The 18,274-nt window shown below is 47.5% G+C and overlaps 1 protein-coding gene across 3 annotated transcripts in view; it reads right to left on the bottom strand.

Moving 5' to 3' along the window:
* Window positions 1-5,093: 5,093 nt before the first annotated feature.
* FER1L5 (fer-1 like family member 5) overlaps window positions 5,094-18,274 on the bottom strand; it is an 88,099-nt gene continuing 74,918 nt past the window's right edge. For all 3 annotated transcript variants that reach the window (XM_081921245.1, XM_081921246.1, XM_081921247.1), the window contains 8 exons: window positions 16,712-16,800; window positions 16,059-16,154; window positions 14,721-14,862; window positions 10,858-10,957; window positions 9,560-9,771; window positions 8,802-8,911; window positions 7,788-7,935; window positions 5,094-6,393 (listed from right to left, as the gene is read on the bottom strand). In XM_081921245.1, coding sequence (XP_081777371.1) covers window positions 5,491-6,393; window positions 7,788-7,935; window positions 8,802-8,911; window positions 9,560-9,771; window positions 10,858-10,957; window positions 14,721-14,862; window positions 16,059-16,154; window positions 16,712-16,800 — 1,800 coding nt within the window. In that variant the 3' untranslated portion in view covers window positions 5,094-5,490. The remainder of the gene's footprint in view (window positions 6,394-7,787; window positions 7,936-8,801; window positions 8,912-9,559; window positions 9,772-10,857; window positions 10,958-14,720; window positions 14,863-16,058; window positions 16,155-16,711; window positions 16,801-18,274) is intronic.

Here is an 18,274-nt window from a genome sequence, read left to right on the forward strand (position 1 = left end):
GAATCGGCCTGAGGAACTCACAGGGAGCTTGTGTTCTTCTCATTGGGGGTGTGTTTTAAATCTTGCTGCTATCTGTCACAAGCTGCTTTTCAAAAACAGGCTGTAATTTTATAGGGTCCTTAATATAAACGAGTGAATGTATTTCTTATTGTTTAGGGAGGCACTTGGTGGTGGTCACATGAGACAACAGCATTCTGTATTGGCCTGGTCCACATGTCTTAACGCAGTTACCAGGCTGTGCAAGAAGAGCTTTGATCCTCTCCGATTCTGTTGCTGCTGTGCTGTGCTGAGTGAATCCATAGTTTGGCTTAGTGTGTTGTCAGATTTAACTCTCTCCTGGCTAACCACAAGCTGTAACCACGGTTTACCCTATAGTTTGCAGCTTATGGTTTGTCTAGGTGTGCTTAGCTGGGCAAAGCCCATCAGCAACGTGCCCAGGCAGGCGCACAATGGTTCGCAGAACCTGCATGCGCACATCCTTGTGCTAAGCCATGTTTTGGATTACCATGCTGCACCTGACAGCAGCTCACCAAGGTGAGGTGCAGCTTCAGGCCGAAGACTCAACAGATCTTTGTGCAACCGGAGGAGTAATCAAGGGGGAGCCTCCCTGGTTGCCTCAAGTGGCAGTTGTGATAGTGAGCAGTGGAAGGAGGAAGAAGATGGCATGCTTTCCCCATTGTTTCAATAAGAGTTCTGGATTAGTGACAGTGGATCCCTAAGGGGTGAGACCTGCCACAAATGCTCAAGTGGGTTGTGCAGTTTATCAGTGTTACAACCTTCACAAACGATGGTAGAACTAGGGTTGCCATATTTCAAAAAGTAAAAACCAGGACACCCCAAAAGATGACCTTTTTTTTTTTTACAAAATCACAAAAAACCCGAGATTTTTCAATTGACTTACCTAAGATCCAGCAGGACAAAGCAGCATCTTTAGGAAATTCCCCCCAGACATTAATTCCACCTTTGAAATCCTGGTAATGTCCAGGAAGACCTGGATGTAGGGAGATCACATGGTCTGCATGTAGGAAGCCTTGGATCAATTCCTGGCACCTCATAGTTTTTTAAAACAAAATGCCGCTTTAAGGCTTTGGAGAAACACTTCATTGGGTGGGCAGACTTGAAGCTTCCAGGATCTATTTTGTTTTATTTGAACCCCCCAAGATTCACCACCTGCACTAAGTGGAAGACTAGTGGCTTTAAGAGATGGGTGCACTTGTATGAACAGGGTGCCTTTTGCTCACTGCACAGTGCAGTAATTTGAATTTAGTAACAAAAGTGAGCTGCTGGGTCTTGTGACCCACAAGCTCCAAGTGTTCTTGAATTCAGTGGCCTAATTTGTAGTGAAGCAGCCTTTTGCATTTGTTGCTATTGCTAAAGGATTGAGAAGCAAAACCACTTGCCAAACCGGACAGAGATCTACCCCCCCCCCCCGGCCTAGACAGACTAATGCCCAGCCTTGGTATGAGGCAGAATTGGGGGAGCATGTGAGCCTCCAGAAGCTCACAGGATGGTGGGCTTTTCATGTTGGTTCTAGAGCATCAAGCAAAGCATGACACGAGGGTCGCCAGTACCTTCCTTGCTAAAGGAAAAAACCCATGGCAGTGTCCTGTTTTTTTTAATGTGGGGGCTTCACTTTCACTGGCACCCAAATGCTGTGCTTCAGCAGGGTCAGCATCTGGCTGTGGGGCTGCTGCTGAGTTAATGGCTGCAGGAGGACCCTTCCTCTTTCTGAAGATAAGTTTCCTACATCAGCCTTTGCCAACATGCTGCCCTTTGGATATTTTGGCTGACAACTCTCATCAGCTCCAAACAGCATGGCTGGAGCCAATAGGAGATCTAGGCTCAAAGAACTACTGAACACCTGCTTGGTGAAGGCTGTTTGAAATAGCGATGAAGCAATATTGTAGCCAGGAAGCATTGCTTCTTTCAAAGACCTCCCCCCCCCCTTTTTTTTTGCCTGATCTGGTAAAAAGATTGTATGCTCGTCTGCCTTTTTCTCTGTATTTGTTTTTGTGTCTTGACAATAAACACAGATGCTGAAGTCTCTTTACTGCTGTATGCATTGGTGGCTTAATTTAGTTCTCTTTTACTCTATCACAGTTGGGAATCTCTAAACAGCTCACAGAATGAAGAATGAGATGTTAAAATACAAAAAGCCCAGTAATTAAAAATGCAGCAACTTGTAACATATAAACTTTACTTTCCAGTGGAGGAAAAATAAAACTAGTTAGCAGCTTGGGCGATCAAACAAGCAGAACTCTAATGTTAAAAGAGCATAGATCTGTTTTATTTTCAAGTATAAGTTGTTTACAAGGCTTGGGTGGATAAAAGGATCTTCATACGGCCTCGGTCCAGTATATCTGAAGGAGCGTCTCCTCCCCCATCGTTCTGCCCGGACACTGAGGTCCAGCTCCGAGGGCCTTCTGGCGGTTCCCTCATTGCGAGAGAAGCAAAGCTACAGGGAACCAGGCAGAGGGCCTTCTCGGTAGTGGCGCCCGCCCTGTGGAACGCCCTCCCATCAGATGTCAAAGCGATAAACACCTACCTGACATTCAGAAGACATCTGAAGGCAGCCCTGTTCAGGGAAGTTTTTAATATGTGACATTTTAGTGTATCTTTCATCTTTGTTGGAAGCCGCCCAGAGTGGCTGGGGAAACCCAGCCAGATGGGCGGGGTACAAATAAATTATTATTATTATTATTATTATTATTATTATTATTATTATTATTATTATTATTATCATCTGGTGCTGAAAAGAGCAAAGAAGATGCCAGATGTGAGGCTATGCTGTAGCTGAAGTGCTGATCTCTTTGCGAGGGGCCATGCACCTCACTTCACTAGAGTGTTGGCACATGGAACAAGGGCTTTGAGGAGGACATTATAGTTTGGGTAAGTGTATGCAGGAGAATGTGATGTTCTGGGTAACCTTTATGCTGTTAAGGGCTTTCAACCAGCCCTGGAAGCAGCCTGGCATCCAGTGTGGCTGATCAGGTACTGGCATAAGATTGAACAGCTCAGTCCAATTAATAAATATACTGGCCTATTTTGAACCAGCTGTAGTTTCTAGGTAGTGCTACTTACAGTGCACTGTAGTCCTAAAGGGAGGTGACCAGAGTGTCCAGGTCTGTCTAAGCTGCCATATCAGTTGGAGCTGATAAGAGGCTTGTTGAGCTATGACAGGGAAGGTGAAGCCACTGGCGCTCCAGGTGTTCCTTGACTCCAGCTTCCATTAGCCTCAGCCAGGGGATGGCTAGATGTCATCAGTCCTGATTCAGGGGTTGCTGCAAAGCAAGCCCTCTCCTAGCTTGCCAGGCTCCACATTTGTGAGGGTGGCAGAGTTCCCAACAGGGCAACTCCATAGCCCCCAGCCTCCGCCAGGGGCACCACATGGAATGAACATGTCTTGGGACTGACTGAAATCCCACAGGCAGTCAGGGGCCTCCACCCGTCCTGGAAGTTTGATACAGTCTGCTTATTGCAACCCCCCCCCTCAAAATGGGACACCTTTCCTTCAAAAGGGGGAGGGGGATCTGCCTCTCTCTCAAAACGGAGAACTCCACATTGAAAGCTCATATTTGAATACCTCCAATTTCTCTCTCCTGTTGTTTCCCTGTGCCTATTTTAGATGGAGTCTCCTTTGGGGCAGGAGCCTGTCAGGACTGCTCTTTGTTGTCTTGTGCACAGATGGTGCAATATAGAGAATACATTCCAAATTATTTTAAACAATGTTTTAAACAGCAGGTAAATGACCTTGAATATAACAGCAGCAGGTAAATGTTTGCTTAAACAGAAGCCCATAAAGAAGCTGTCCAGAATGGCTGGGGAAATCCAGCCAGGTGGGTGGGGTATAAATAATAAATTATTATTATGTCTGCATCAGAGCCAGTCTGTAAACATTACTCAGTCTCAGATACAAATTCATGTAAAGATGTTTCAGTAACAAGTATCACCTCCCTGTCTTGTATGTTCCATCTGACAAGAGCAGTGAGGAGCAGGTAGGACTCATCAACCTGGGAATCTAGGAGCAGGAAAACTGATCCTAAACCTCCGCTGCTTTGCGGAACATCTTTGGGAGAAGAAAAGGCTCAGGAGTAAACCCTACACAAATCTGGAGTCCCTAAGTCAGTTGGATGGTGCCTCGTACGCCGCTTTAAGCAGCTCCTGCAGCCAAGCTGGTGCCAAACATCTTGCTCTTCTGGGGCCCCATCAGGGAGGCTGAGAGGATCACTTTGTCTTGCCCCTTGGGGAGGTGACACTGGTGCTACTAATGCAGTGGTTTGAACTCATCCCTGGAAGCACGCTCCCTTGTCTCTGGTGGTGTAGGGGATCGGGTGTTGGCCTAGGGCCTGGGAGACCAGGGTCCAAATCACCTACCATCTCTCAGCCCAACCCACATCACGGCTTGTGGGGAGGATAATACAGGGAGAGGGAGAGCAAAATATGACACCTTGAGCTCCTGAGAGGAAGGGGGGGGGGGTTATTAAACAAACAAACAAACAAACAATAAATAAATAAATAGCTGCCTGCCCTCCAGTGCTGTAGAGGACACCAATATTGAAGGAAAAGTCAGCTACTGGAATGAGGCATGTATGGACTTTCACCTCAGGCAGGAGGATGTCTCAGGCAGGTTTTTATGAGTGCAGAGGACCCTTCAGATAACCTGGTCCCAAACTAAGGTTTAAAGGTCAGTGGCAACACCGTAAACTGGGGTCAGAAGCAAAGAGGTAAGCAACATAACTGGTGCAAACAGGTCCTGTGTGATCCAAGCATTTTAGCTCCCACATATGCCACCAAATAAAGTTTCTGAACTGTCTTCAAGGGTTACACCATGTGAAGCTCATTGCAGTAATCTAACCCCATCCTGTATCACTGAGGCAAGGCATGCCTTCTCTTTAGTAAGGCCACAGACGTTGTTAGTAAGACATGGCAGAAGATGTTGTTCCACTCCAAAGAGTGCCAAGCTAATGACCCCCCCCACCCGCAAGCTGCTTGCCTGACCTTTTAGGGGGAGTGCAGCCCCACCCAAGCCAGTTGCACACCCCACAGGATTGCTCAGCAAATACCAACAATCCCACTTCTAGAAGCAGCGAGACTTAGGGCTTAACTTTTATTTTTTTTATGGGAATATTATAGTCTGTGAGAGTGAAATATGCTAAAATATATGGTGATGGATGGGCGGGAATTGAACATAAGTCTGTTTGGATAGTCTCTTTCTACAGTGGTGCTTTACCCCCTACTTCCCCACCCCAAGCTAGTTCTATTCAGTGATGCTGCTGTAAATTTGTGGTTGGGATCAGAAGGCCTTCATAATTGTAGGAAGGCAAAGATTAGGCGAGGATTGTCTGATGTAGGCTTATGATTTAGAAGCAGCTATGCTCCATTTTTGCCAGATATCTGGAGGCAAGATGGAACATGAACAGAGTGGTCCTCTGGTGCAAGACATTATAAGCAACAGCATTTGGAGACATAATTTGCTTCCACTGCAGCTAACTACCAGGTGCGTCTTTTTTTGCGAATCAGTGGTGGCTTCTTGGGAGTGGATGGTTGCTTCTTGGGAGCTTTGGGTGGTTTCATGGGAGCTGGAGGTGATTTTTTGGGAGCTTTGGGTGGTTTCTTGGGAGTTTTGGGTGGTTTCTTGGGAGCTTTGGGTGGTTTCTTGGGAACTGGAGGTGATTTTTTGGGAGCTTTGGGTAGTTTCTTGGGAGCCTTGGGTAATTTTTTGGGAGCTTTGGGTGGTTTCTTGGGAGCTGGAGTTGATTTTTTGGGAACTGGAGGTGATTCCTTGGGAGTTTTGGTTGGTTTCTTGGGAGCTTTGGGTGGTTGCTTGGGAGCTGGAGTTGATTTTTTGGGAACTGGAGGTGATTCCTTGGGAGTTTTGGTTGGTTTCTTGGGAGCTTTGGATGGTTTCTTGGGAGCTGGAGTTGGTTTTTTGGGAACTGGAGGTGATTCCTTGGGAGCTTTGGGTGGTTTCTTGGGAGCTGGAGCTGGTTTCTTGGGAGGTGGAGGTGGTTTCTTGGGAGTTTTGGGTGGTTTCTTGGGAGGTGGAGCTGGTTTCTTGGGAGTTTTGGGTGGTTTCTTGGGAGCTGGAGCTGGTTTCTTGGGAGGTGGAGCTGGTTTCTTGGGAGTTTTGGGTGGTTTCCTGGGAGCTGGAGCTGGTTTCTTGGGAGTGGGAGGTTTGAGAGTAGTGGGTGTTTCCTCGGGAGTTGTGAGTAGATTTTGGGGAGTGGGTGGCAACTTATTGGGAGCTGGGAGTGGTCTCTCAGCAACTGGAGGCAGTGTTTCAGGAGCTTCTTCAGGTGCCCTCTCAAGAGTTTCCTTCTTCTTTGGAGGCATTTGGTATATTATGGAACGTCTCCCTCCCATCGGATTGATTATCTTCATTGCCAGGTAGCCCTGAAGGGGGAAAAACAGGTAATAGCATCCCACCCAACTGCCCCAATTTTACTGGGATATCATGGATTCACAGAAGCCACCCTGGCTTCTGAAAGTAATCCCATTTGTCCCATTTTGGGCACAGTACTATGGCTTCTGTCTGTGGCCCAGGCCACTGTCTTTTCCAGAAGCATGCTGATGATGTGCTTCTGGCATGCTGTAGCCTCTGTTTCTACCACCCCATGGCCTTTGCCTGCAGCCACAGGCCGCAGTTGGCAGTGTGGGGAGAGGGACAGATGGCCAAGGTAAGGTGGGAGGGGGGCAAGTGGTGGTGGCAGGATGGGGGGAGGCTGATGAACAAATTCCTCTCGGGAAATGTTGCAGCATCAAGCAAAACTGTATTCTCAAAACAGTGGACCACAACAGGCTTTCATTGCCTCCAGAGGCCCATTCCTACCGGCAGATGAGACCAGGTTTCAGACAAGCTGGAGAAGCTTTCCCGGACACTTACTTGAGGACACAGTGGAGGCCATGCCCTTGATGCCACATGGGAGGTGTGATTATGCACTTTAATCACTGCTTGCTAGCCCTTGGAACAAGATCTATGCCACCAGCACTATAGCAGTCATCTAGCCTGTTTCATTGCACACAACTCCCTAGAATACCAGGGGACATTGCAGGCGCCACAGTCCCGAAGAGGATACTCAGGAGTGATCATGTCAGTAGTTCTCTTCATTCCATAGTGAGACAACAGCCTCAACAGGATCACCTGCTCTGTCCACCAGAAAGTGCCCCGGAGCATTCAGGAATCCACCAGAATCCGTAGCTCTCAGAGGGTGGGACACCTTAATTGCAGAGAGGGATAACTGCTATGAGTCCAACCTTCATCAGGACGTGGTCCAACCATAATGATGGAATGACATACCCATTTCCAGATCACTTTTCATCCCTTTTGGAGCAAAGACCAAGTCAAGGGTAGGTCCTTTGTGCATTGGGTTGAAGATGACCTGAGACAGCACCATGGTTGCCATGGAATCCTGAACCAATGACCCAACGGCAGCATTGGCGTGAAAGTTGATGTCACCCAGAATTATCATCTGGGATTCCATCAGCACCCTGCTCAAGACTACCTCAGCTAGCTTGGCAAGGGAGGATGTTGTTTGTGCTAGTACACCAACAGCACCCCTAAGTCTCTAAGCCCAAACATGAGATGCAGGCCCTGTAGTCCTGCTCTAAGGCAGAGAGATTTCCCACTGAGGACGAATGAAGCCTGGTGAACTACAGCAACCCCACTCCCAGACAGTCTAGCCTGGATTGATGCTGCACCTAGTGGGGCAGAGCTGGGTAAGATCTAGCAAGGTATGTGGCTGAGCCTAAGTTGCCTGGTCCCCTTTGCTCTTCCTGAGCAGACTCACAGGAGCTGCGTAGATGAAGGCTGCAAACAGCAGAATCACCAGCACACTGCAAAGGAAAATCAAGAGCTTCCATTTGCTCTTCTGCCACACAACGAAGTGGATGCTCTTCAGCGGGGCTGTAAACCACAGGAAAGAGGTCTCCGGCCTCCTGGTCACGGGGAGAAGGAAGGGGCAAGAAAAGTTAACCAGAAGTTGCCTACAGCAGCTGTCTCCATCTTCCCTGGCTTAAGAACATGGGGAGCTGACGTACACTGAGTTAGACTGTTGGCCCACCTAATTCTATAAGGTATACATCAGGACCTCTGGGCCTCCAGATGTTGCTTAACTACAACTCCCATAATACCTGCCCATTAGCCACATTTGCCTGGGGTGTGGGAGTTGTACTTCAGCAACACCTGGAAGGCCAAAGGTTCCCTGCAACTGTTCAACGCCGACTGGCAGCAGCTCTCTAGGGTTTCAGGCGGGGGGGCAACTTGAATAAAACAACAATTTTAAAGTCAAAGACACAAAACAGTTATAAACAGTTACATGTGTAAAAACAATGCAAACATATAAAAACTATACCATTATATGTTTGCATATCAAAACAGGATACCGAGCAGTATCCAGAACAACTTAACGTCGCTCTTGTGCCCAGTGCTGCTTAGGAAAGGTCCTCAGGGCACACACAGATGCCAGGCAGGCATGGGCAGGGAGAGTGCTCTCAGAGCAGGCTAGCCAAACTGGGTGCATGTGGCTTAATTGGTGTAGCTCTCATACAGAAGCCTCCCAGCCACCAAATCTTTGGAAACATGCTCTGCCACAGCCTTTGCCAACCTGGTGCTCTCCAGATGTTTTGGACTGCAGTTCTCATCAGCCCCAGCCAAGCACAGGGCTGATGGGAGCTATAGCCCCAAACACCGGCAAGGTACTAGATTGGCAAAGGCTTCCTTCTTGACACAATGACATCCCCTTCCCCATTTCTACCTCCCCAGGAGTTCATGCGGCAGGGGGACCCAGGTGCTGCAGTCTTACTCTGGTGGCTTCAGAACTGGGTTCATGTTGGGCTCCTCTCTTCCTTTCCCAGCTGGCCGCTCTTCAGCCTCCTTTTCTGTCAGCAGCTCCAAGGACATTTCCACCTTGCCCTAAGAGAACGAGAGAGGATGGGCAAAATTGCAAAGTGTAACTTCTACTTTCTCCCCACTCCCAACTGGCTGGAGAAACCTGTGGATCAGATTTAGGTGGTGGTGGTGGGGAGGGCAGGGAATGGGGGTGTTAAATTGCATAGCTGAAAGTCATTACACTAGTGTAACTCCTCAACTAAATACCCAATGTATGCATATTTTTCAATATATGGGGGTGGTTCTTCTGTTCATTGGGGTATCTTCTCTTCCAGCAATTGCATAGAACGGTGTGTCTATAGTGCCACCATTCTTAATTTGGCATTTCCTGTTAGCCCTGTTCAAGGCATGCCCAGCCTTGAATACTTGGAGGGAAGGAAAGGTGGAGAATGGGACACATGGTACATTTGGAAAACCTTTTGCTATGGCAGAGCTGGGAAGAGTTAGAGAAGGCCCAGAACAAGAAAGGCAGAGCTGAGAGCCCTCCAGAGGCTCCACCCACCAGCCCCAGCCAACATGGCCGTTTTTCACAGTCCAAAACTTCTGAAAGGCTGGCTTAGGAGTTCATGAACTCCTCCCCTCCCCTCTGTTCTACTTTCTATTCTTTGCTCCCCAGACCCAAGTCCCAACAGGCAGAGGTGTGGTAGATCTGGCCTGTGATGCCTTACGGACCGACACGCGAGGCTTGTCTTTCTCAAAGACGATGCAGGGCCACCATCCCCTCATTTCCCTCTGCTTGAACAGGGAGACAGGTTTCCGTTTGCGGCGATGGAAAAAAGAGGTGGAGGTGGTGGCACCGGTGTCCTCCAGCAGCATCTTCACGGTGCAGTCGCGGGGACGCTTGGCGGGGCTAGGCATGCTGTTCAGGTTCAGCTCCAGGATTCCTGCAAGTGGAACCGGGTGCTCAGTCTCCATGCTTTGTGAAGGACAGGGACAGATGGCATGTTTGACGGCAGGGGAAGGCAGGGGAACCTCAGGCCAGTGGGGAAATGCAGCCCTCCATCTGGACTTTCTTCAGGCCGCATCCTGGCCACAGCCACACTCCCCAGGCCACAGCCTGCACCCTCCATGAGTGTTTTTGCCTGGTGTCAGGAGCAAACCAACAATAAATCACACTGTGCAAGTTGAAGCTAACTTTTTATTTGGAAGAACATGATCTGCACAGACTTGGTGGCGTATCAAGCCTAATGAGCACAGCAGCCTGTCCCTGGTAGGTCTTGCCCCATAGTTCAGTTGCCAAGACTGAAAGTCCATCCGTACCCCCCCCGGTCATCTGAGTACCCTCCTCTCCAAGGTTTTTCTCAAGCATTTAGAGACTGTGCCTCCACCCTTTTCATGCGTCTTCTGCTTCTGGGAGATCAGGCGGGAGAAGAGCTTATCTCAGCAGAAGGGAGAGACCCCCTTGCTTCTCCAGCAACCTGACTTCTCTGCCTCTTGGCCTCCCTCCTCCCCTGCCTCAGTTCTTGCCTCTGATTCTGCACTTCTGTCTGCCATAGACTCCCTCCAGCTCACTAAGCCCTGTTACCTCTCCAGCTTCCGACACCTGATCCTCCCAGTCTTCTCCCTCATCCCCCTCTGACCACCCATTGCTGTCCCACCACCCCTCCCTGGGCTCTGAGCCTTCTTCCCTTGGAGGTTCCCTCAGCTGGTTCCTCCCACTGCATCCAACCAGTCCATGATGCCTGACTAGAATGCAACTAGGGTCTCTGTTAATGCTTCTTGCATCTCTGGGCGGAGGACAGCGTGGATGTGTGCATGTGCACAGGGAACCTCGCTGACTGTACAAGGCAAAATCCAAAGCAATGGCTTTGCCCACAGTTGGCTCTGGCCCTGCCTGCCACTTGCATGTGGCCCCTGGGAGGCTGCCCAGAAGGGAAAGCGGCCCTCAGGGTGAAGAAGCTTCCCCACCCTGAAATAGGACATGGGGTGAAAAGCCTTGTCTTGCCCCCCAGGTTCAGGATTCTTTTTACCTATAAAGTCGTCAGCTGAGAACTTGTCATTGTCCCAGATCTGGATGATGAGCTTGGGGGGCACTTTCTGCATGGTCTCGTCAAGGCTCCAGAAATGTTGCTGCAAACAGGGTAGAAGAATGTCTGTTGAAATGGGAGACACATGATAGGCGTCAAGGCAAACCTGCTCAAGTCAGGACCAGCTCCACCACAGCTGGGAGCTGACGCCGAGGCTGTGGGGCAGGAGCACAGAGGAGGGCAAGCAAGACAACCAGGGGTTGGAAACCAAGCCTTATGAGGGAACTGGGCATGCATAGCCTGGTAAAGAAGAGAGTGAAAGGAGATATGATAGCCATCTATCTAAAGGGCTGTCACATGGAAGAGGGAACAGGCTTGTTTTCTCTGACTCTGGAGGGTAGGTCTCAAACCAATGGCTTCAAGTGACAAGAAAGGAGATCTTGACCATCAGGAAGCACTTTCTGACAGTAAGAGCTGTTTGACCGTGGAACTGTCTCCCTCGGGAGGTGGAGGACTCTCCTTCCTTAGAGGTGTTTAAGCAGAGGTTGGATGACCATCTGTCATGTATAATCTCGTTGAGATTCCTGCATTGCAAAGGGTTGGACTAGATGGCCCTCAGTGTCCGTCCTAACCCTACAATTCTATGATTCTATAATTAACAGCATGAAACAGTGCTTTCCAGAGAAAGGAGTGTGGTAAAGCACTTGCCGACACTAGGTGGCAGCACCAACTTGGAGTATTCTTTGAAGTTTATTAGCTAGAGATGCCGGCCAGTTGCTCCAGGGCTATTCCCTGGAGGAAGCACATTGGGCCCCCTGACTATTTTCACAGAAATTTAGATGAACCGTCATCAAGCTGACTAGGGACATGGATCATATTCCTGGTGATGAAGCAAATTTTTAGTTTGCTTGCAACAAAAACAACCGTTGTGTGTTGTGCTGGGATGACTCTCAAAATTCACAAGTGACATGCCAAATAAACAACAACAACAGTATTAAAGTAAACTGATGAAATGGAGAGGGAATTGTTTCAAGATGAAGCAACAAGGGGGAAATGTGCATTGCGAAAAATTAACTAAGGCTCATGCCGCTGCTGCTGCCGCCAGATTTCGATCTGTGGCCTGGGACTATTGGGAAAGAAGGAATTGGCAACAGCAACCAGAATGGAATCTTACTTTTGATTATATGTGCAGTGCACAATGTTGTTATTACCAACACACTCGTTCAACAACAACAACAAAATTAAAACATCTTGGAGGCATCCTTGGTCAAACCACTGGCACCTCTTAGACTATGTTATTGTCCGTGCTAAAGATCGCCGTGATGTGCTCCTTACCAGAGCTATGACGAGCACCAACGACTGCTGAACAGATCACCAACTAATACACTCCATGATGGCTATCAAGATTATACCTCAATGCAGGCTTCAAGGAAGGAAACCAAGGTGCAAAATGAACACTCAAGCCCTTCAAGATCCCATTAAGCAGGATTCCTTCCAAAGGACTCTTAAAGACCATCTGCTTTCCGAATTCCCTGATAACATTGAGGAACACTGGACCAAGCTAAAAACATCCATTATTGCAGCCTGTGAACAAACTATTGGATATCAAACCGAAACACCAGGACTGGTTTGATGAGAATGACAGTGAGATTGGACGCATGATTGACAAGAAAAGGAAGGCCTTTCAGATCTGGCAAAGAGATAGAAACTGTGCCACTAAGAAAGAAACCTATGCCAACACTAAGGCTGAGGTTCAAAGAAGAACCAGAGAACTACAAAACACTTGGTGGATTAAAAAAAAAAAAAAAAAGCTCAAGAGATCCAGCACTTAGCCAGCACTCATGATACACAGAGTTTCTTTAAAGCCACAAAGACCATCTATGGGCCAGTAAATCATGGCATATGCCCCCTACACTCAACAGATGGTGGTGGTGTTGTTTAGTCGTTTAGTCGTGTCTGACTCTTCGTGACCCCATGGACCAGAGCACGCCAGGCACTTCTGTCCTCCACTGCCTCCCGCAGTTTGATCAAACTCATGCTGGTAGCTTCAAGAACACCATCCAACCATCTCATCCTCTGTCGTCCCCTTCTCCTTGTGCCCTCCATCTTTCCCAACATCAGGGTCTTTTCCAGGGAGTCTTCTCTTCTCATGAGGTGGCCAAAGTATTGGATTCTCAGCTTCATGATCTGTCCTTCCAGTGAGCACTCAGGGCTGGTTTCCTTAAGAATGGATACGTTTGATCTTCTTGCAGTCCATGGGACTCTCAAGAGTCTCCTCCAGCACCATAATTCAAAAGCATCAATTCTTCGGCAATCAGCCTTCTTTATAGTCCAGCTCTCACTTCCATACATCACTACTGGGAAAACCATAGCTTTTGTTATACGGACCTTTGTTGGCAAGGTGATGTCTCTACTTTTTAAGATGCTGTCTAGGTTTGTCATTGCTTTTCTCCCAAGAAGCAGGCGTCTTTTAATTTTGTGACTGCTGTCACCATCTGCAGTGATCATGGAGCCTAAGGAAGTAAAATCTCTTACTGCCTCCATTTCTTCTCCTTCTATTTGCCAGGAGGTGATGGGACCAGTGGCCATGATCTTCGGTTTTTTGATGTTAAGCTTCAGACCATATTTTGCGCTCTCCTCTTTCACCCTCTATAAAAGGTTCTTTAATTCCTCCTCACTTTCTGCCATCAAGGTTGTGTCATCTGCATATCTGAGGTTGTTGATATTTCTTCCAGCAATCTTAATTCCAGCTAGGGATTCATCCAGCCCAGCCTTTCGCATGATGAATTCTGCATATAAGTTAAATAAGCAGGGAGACAATATACAGCCTTGTGGTACTTCTTTTCCAATTTTGAACCAATCAGTTGTTCCATATCCAGTTCTAACTGTAGCTTCTTGTCCCACATAGAGATTTCTCAGGAGACAGATGAGGTGATCAGGCACTCCCATTTCTTTAAGAACTTGCCTTTATTGCAAAAAGTCTGATCTTTTGGGGGAAGTGGTTTTATTTACTTATTTGTTGCATGGGACCTCCTAACCAGCTGTGATTGCTGCTACATAACTGAAACCCACTAGAAAATAACAACAGCCTGGAAGTGCCCTGCATCTGAAGACTATAAGTGCTATTAAATTTACATGGACTAAATGTGCCAGAATATGAATGAGAGTATCCATTAAAATGATGTGTGCACCACAGAGAGCCGTGTGCCTGTCAGTGTGCCTCTGATTATCCTACAGCAGATGATATGCAGAGAGATATTTTCTGTCAACCACCCTGAGACCTCCAGGTATAGGGCAGAAATAATAATATAATCATAATCTCTTGAGTTGGATTTGCCAGATGGAGGATAGGAAGGCTTTGCTGGTTGTCCATACACAACCCTCCTTCATTCATTCATTCAAGTTTAACAAAATTTATGTACTACTTAGTCAAAACAAATAATAATAATCAAAGCAGTTTGCATAAATAAATATAAAATATTCACAAGAAAACACCAATAATATAAACTGATTTTAAAAACAAATAGAAATATTAAAATGTTAAAATGGGAGAAAACAACTACACACTATAAATTTGCATGTCTGTCTAGGTGTGGCCTACGCCAAAAGGATTTTTTAAAAGCGGGCATCAATAAGAGTGCAGCAAAGGTGCCTACAGAGAGTTCCAAAGAACAGGTGCTGCCACACATTAAGAGATTGATTCCTTGCAAGTGCAGAGCAGGCATGATATGTCAATTGTAAAGGTGCCAGTTCTGGCGGTCCACGTGGTTGAGGGCGCTCCTATGGGGTAAGGTAAGCTTTGAGGAAGCCAAGGCCACCTCCCTTTTTCTAAATTGGAGCAATGCTCTGTTTCAGTTTCCACCTACCTTCTTGGTGAGAACGCAGACCTGCTCCATGGGCAGGTACTCCAAGGTAAACACAAAGCGCCAGTTGAAGTTGCCTTCTCCTGTCAGGGACCTATAATGGATATCTGTCTTCTGCTTGTCCTCCTCCAGGCCATCCATCCACCTGGAACCAGGGCAAAGGAGATGCTGGAGTTGTTCATAGGAACTCTTTTGCCCCATCCCAGATTCTAGGGCACACTTGGGTACATTGCCAATAAAAAGCTGCACCATCTAGTCCCGCTGGCAGCTTTGGGAGAGATGTCCCTCTTCCTCCATGACCCTTAGGCAAGGGACAGGCGGGAGCTGAATGCAGAGCAAAAAGTCCAGGTTCCCCTGACATCTCTGCTGCTGGAGCGTATCATCCAGCCCAATCTTCCCCAACCTGAGGCCTTCTGAATCTTTTGGACTCCAACTCCCATCAGCCTCAGCAACACAAGGCCATACAGGCTGGTGATGATGGGAGTTGCATTCCAGAACATCTAGAGGACACTAGGTTGGCAAAGGCTGTTTTTCACTCCTTTAAGGTGCCAGAAAACCCATCTTTTATTTCTTGCATTAGACTCTTGGAGCAACCCTTTTTGAAAGCTGATGGGAGTTGCAGTTCAGCTACAAATGTGGCAGAGGAGCAAAGGTTCTCTATACAGTGGTGCCTCGCTAGACGAAAAGAATCCGTTCCGCGATTCTCTTCGTCTTGCGAAGCAAGCCCATTGACAGCTTAGCGGATTAGTGCTAGAGCTGTCAAGTGGCTTCCAGCGATCAGCTGTTAAGCGGCTTATCAGCGGAACAGCTGATAAGCAGCTTAGTGGCTTAGGAAAAGGGCGAAAAAAGAAAGAAAAAACCCGCCGGGGGACGCAAGATTTTTTCGTCTTGTGAAGCAACCCCATAGGGAAATTCGTTTTGCGAAGCGCCTCCAAAACGGAAAACCCTTTCGTCTAGCGGGTTTTTCGTCTTGTGAGGCGTTCGTCTTGCAGGGCACCACTGTACCAGGAGAAGGAAAAAGTTCTGGTGCACAAGTTGATGCAGAAGCACCAGCCAAATCTTTAGCTACTAGTCTCTCCTTTGTGAACTGCTGCTTCATTTAATTGTTGTGAACCACCTTGGTTCTTTGGAGAAAAGCAACACAATTGATGAATGAATTCATGAATGGTTTTGTTATGCAAATGGGGCTATAACAGTTTGGGAATCATGGAGCTGACACCTCAAAGGAAATATGGCTAGGGCTGGTAGATAGCTCTCCATCTGCAAATAAGACCAGTTGTTGGTCACTTGCCACCACAGGAGTTGGGCTGCCGTAAACCTTCTGCCTCTCTTCTCTCATACCCTTTCACATAGATGTCACTCATTCTGTCTCCAAAAATGTTGGTGTCTTCCAGATCCACATCTTTGGTGTTCCAGATGATGCAGCGAAGTTCGTGCCTACAGAGGAGACGAACAGGAGAGTCTTGGTGCTACTGGGAGGGTGCTTTCAGGGATTCCTCTTCCTGCTATATACAAGAACAGGGCAGGCTAACAAGGACTTTTACTGGAAAACTTTCTGTGCAACCCCGCTCTAGTCCAGTGTGGAGATGCCAGTGGGGTTTGGAGCTGGAACCTTCTGAATGCAAAGCAAATGCTCTAGCACTGAGTTGTAGCCCTTCCCTAAGAGCAGGGGCACCACCAGTAGATGCTTTTGTGAACCAGCTTCCCCCTTGTGTCATGCTCTGGGATTAGAAACAATGACAAGTATGCAACAGCGGACACGGGGTGGTCAGATCCAGCATCCACGTCCACCTGCACCCAAGAACTAACTTAGTTGGTCTTTAAGGTGCTACTGGAAGGAATTTTTTTTGTTTTGACTATGGCAGACCAACACGGCTACCTATCTGCACCTGCACCCTGACACTCTCATTCAACCATCCTGAAAATGTGCTACGCGGGTGCAAATAGTCCTGGGTCTTTAAAAGGGTTGGGGTGGCTGTGTTTGGTGCACCTACTTCTTGGGCTTCCTTGGGGTGATGTCAAAAGGAGGTCCTGGCTCACCTATGTTTTCTGGGAAGATGTCAACCCACATCTGCACTTTCCCCTGGATGTGAAGAGAGGCACATTCTTAATGTTTTTCAGTTGGTACTTCAGTGATGCACATAAAGTATAGTCACAAAACAGACAGTGAACATAACGAGATAAAAAAACAACCACCACATCCTCCTCCCTATGCCGGAAACCAGGCAAGTAATTGTATTCTCATGTATACTCACTGTTGCCTATTTCATTCATTTTCTCTGCTGTTCTTGCAGGGACCTTACAGAGCATATTGCCAGGATAATGTCACCATTTTAACTGGCCAGAAGAGACTGAGATGTCCAAGGAAAAAGTTAGGAGCAGAAGCATAACAATGGCCTCCGGATTTGTGCTGATGCTGGTGGCAAGGTGTTTTGTAAACCTGATATGTTGGCCTATGTGATAAACTGCCACCAAACAGCCTGCAATGCAGCTGGTTTCTTTTCCCCCTTCAAGATTGCTACATCACATCTTATTTCTTCAGCAATTGCTAACTTCCAGACTTTCTTAAGCCACAATTCTAGTTCAGTGCCCTGCGAGGTCCTCCAGGTTTGGGCTATAGGGCACAAGATTTATAAAGGAGTCTGCAAATTCAGACCTGCAGGCAAGAAGGCTGGTCTTTCTTTCCAATTCCAGTGTGTGCTACTCTGCTTCAAAAGGCAGGTTCCATTTCATCTACCAGCACCTATTTAGGATATTACAGTACTTCAACTTGTCTGAAATGTCTCCTGGGGGTCAGTGCCAAACCTATCCTTGCCTCCTGCAGCCAAATGGGGAGGAAATGGGTCTGGGGCAGGAGTATTTAGGGTAACATCTACTACACTGAAACCAGCTTCAACTCCCACCCAAAGAACCCTGGGAATTGTAGTTCTGTTGAATGACAGATTTCTCACAAAACTATAATTTAGTGTTCTTTGGAGTAATCTATGACATATACTGGGTTCAACCAGATGCAGATTTTCTTGGGCACCATTAAAATTGCTGGTTGTGAGGCAAAATGGCCTGGGACCATCTTGGCTGAGGATCAAGTTCTCCTGTACAAACCAACCCAAGTCTTGAGATCTTGAAATGTCCCCATCTCAGTCCTGCCTAAGGCATCAAGACAGCATCTAAACATACTGTTTAAGGCATGTTTGGCAAGGGTGCAATGAGAGGCCTTTCTCACCCACTGGCTGGGCCTTACCTCTGGGATTCTCTCCTTACAGTCTCTGCAGAAGACCTATTTATCAGGCATTCATCCTGATCCTCCTGCACAAAGCTTATGTGGAAATTAGATTCTACCTGGCCTTTATTTGAACATCTGATTTGCTCATGGGATGCTTATATGCCTTCCTGTTCATTCCACACTTTTCAGTGCATTTCCCCATCACATTCCCAGCACAGAAAGCCAGGTCACATCCACACCATAAATTACCCCAAAGAATCCCAGGAACTGTAGTTGAACACCTCAAAGAGCTCCCACTCCCAACACTCTTAGCACACCACCAGTGGCGTAGCGT

This window comes from Podarcis melisellensis, assembly GCF_964234715.1.
Source record: "Podarcis melisellensis genome assembly, chromosome: 8".
In the NCBI taxonomy this organism is placed as follows: domain Eukaryota; kingdom Metazoa; phylum Chordata; class Lepidosauria; order Squamata; family Lacertidae; genus Podarcis; species Podarcis melisellensis.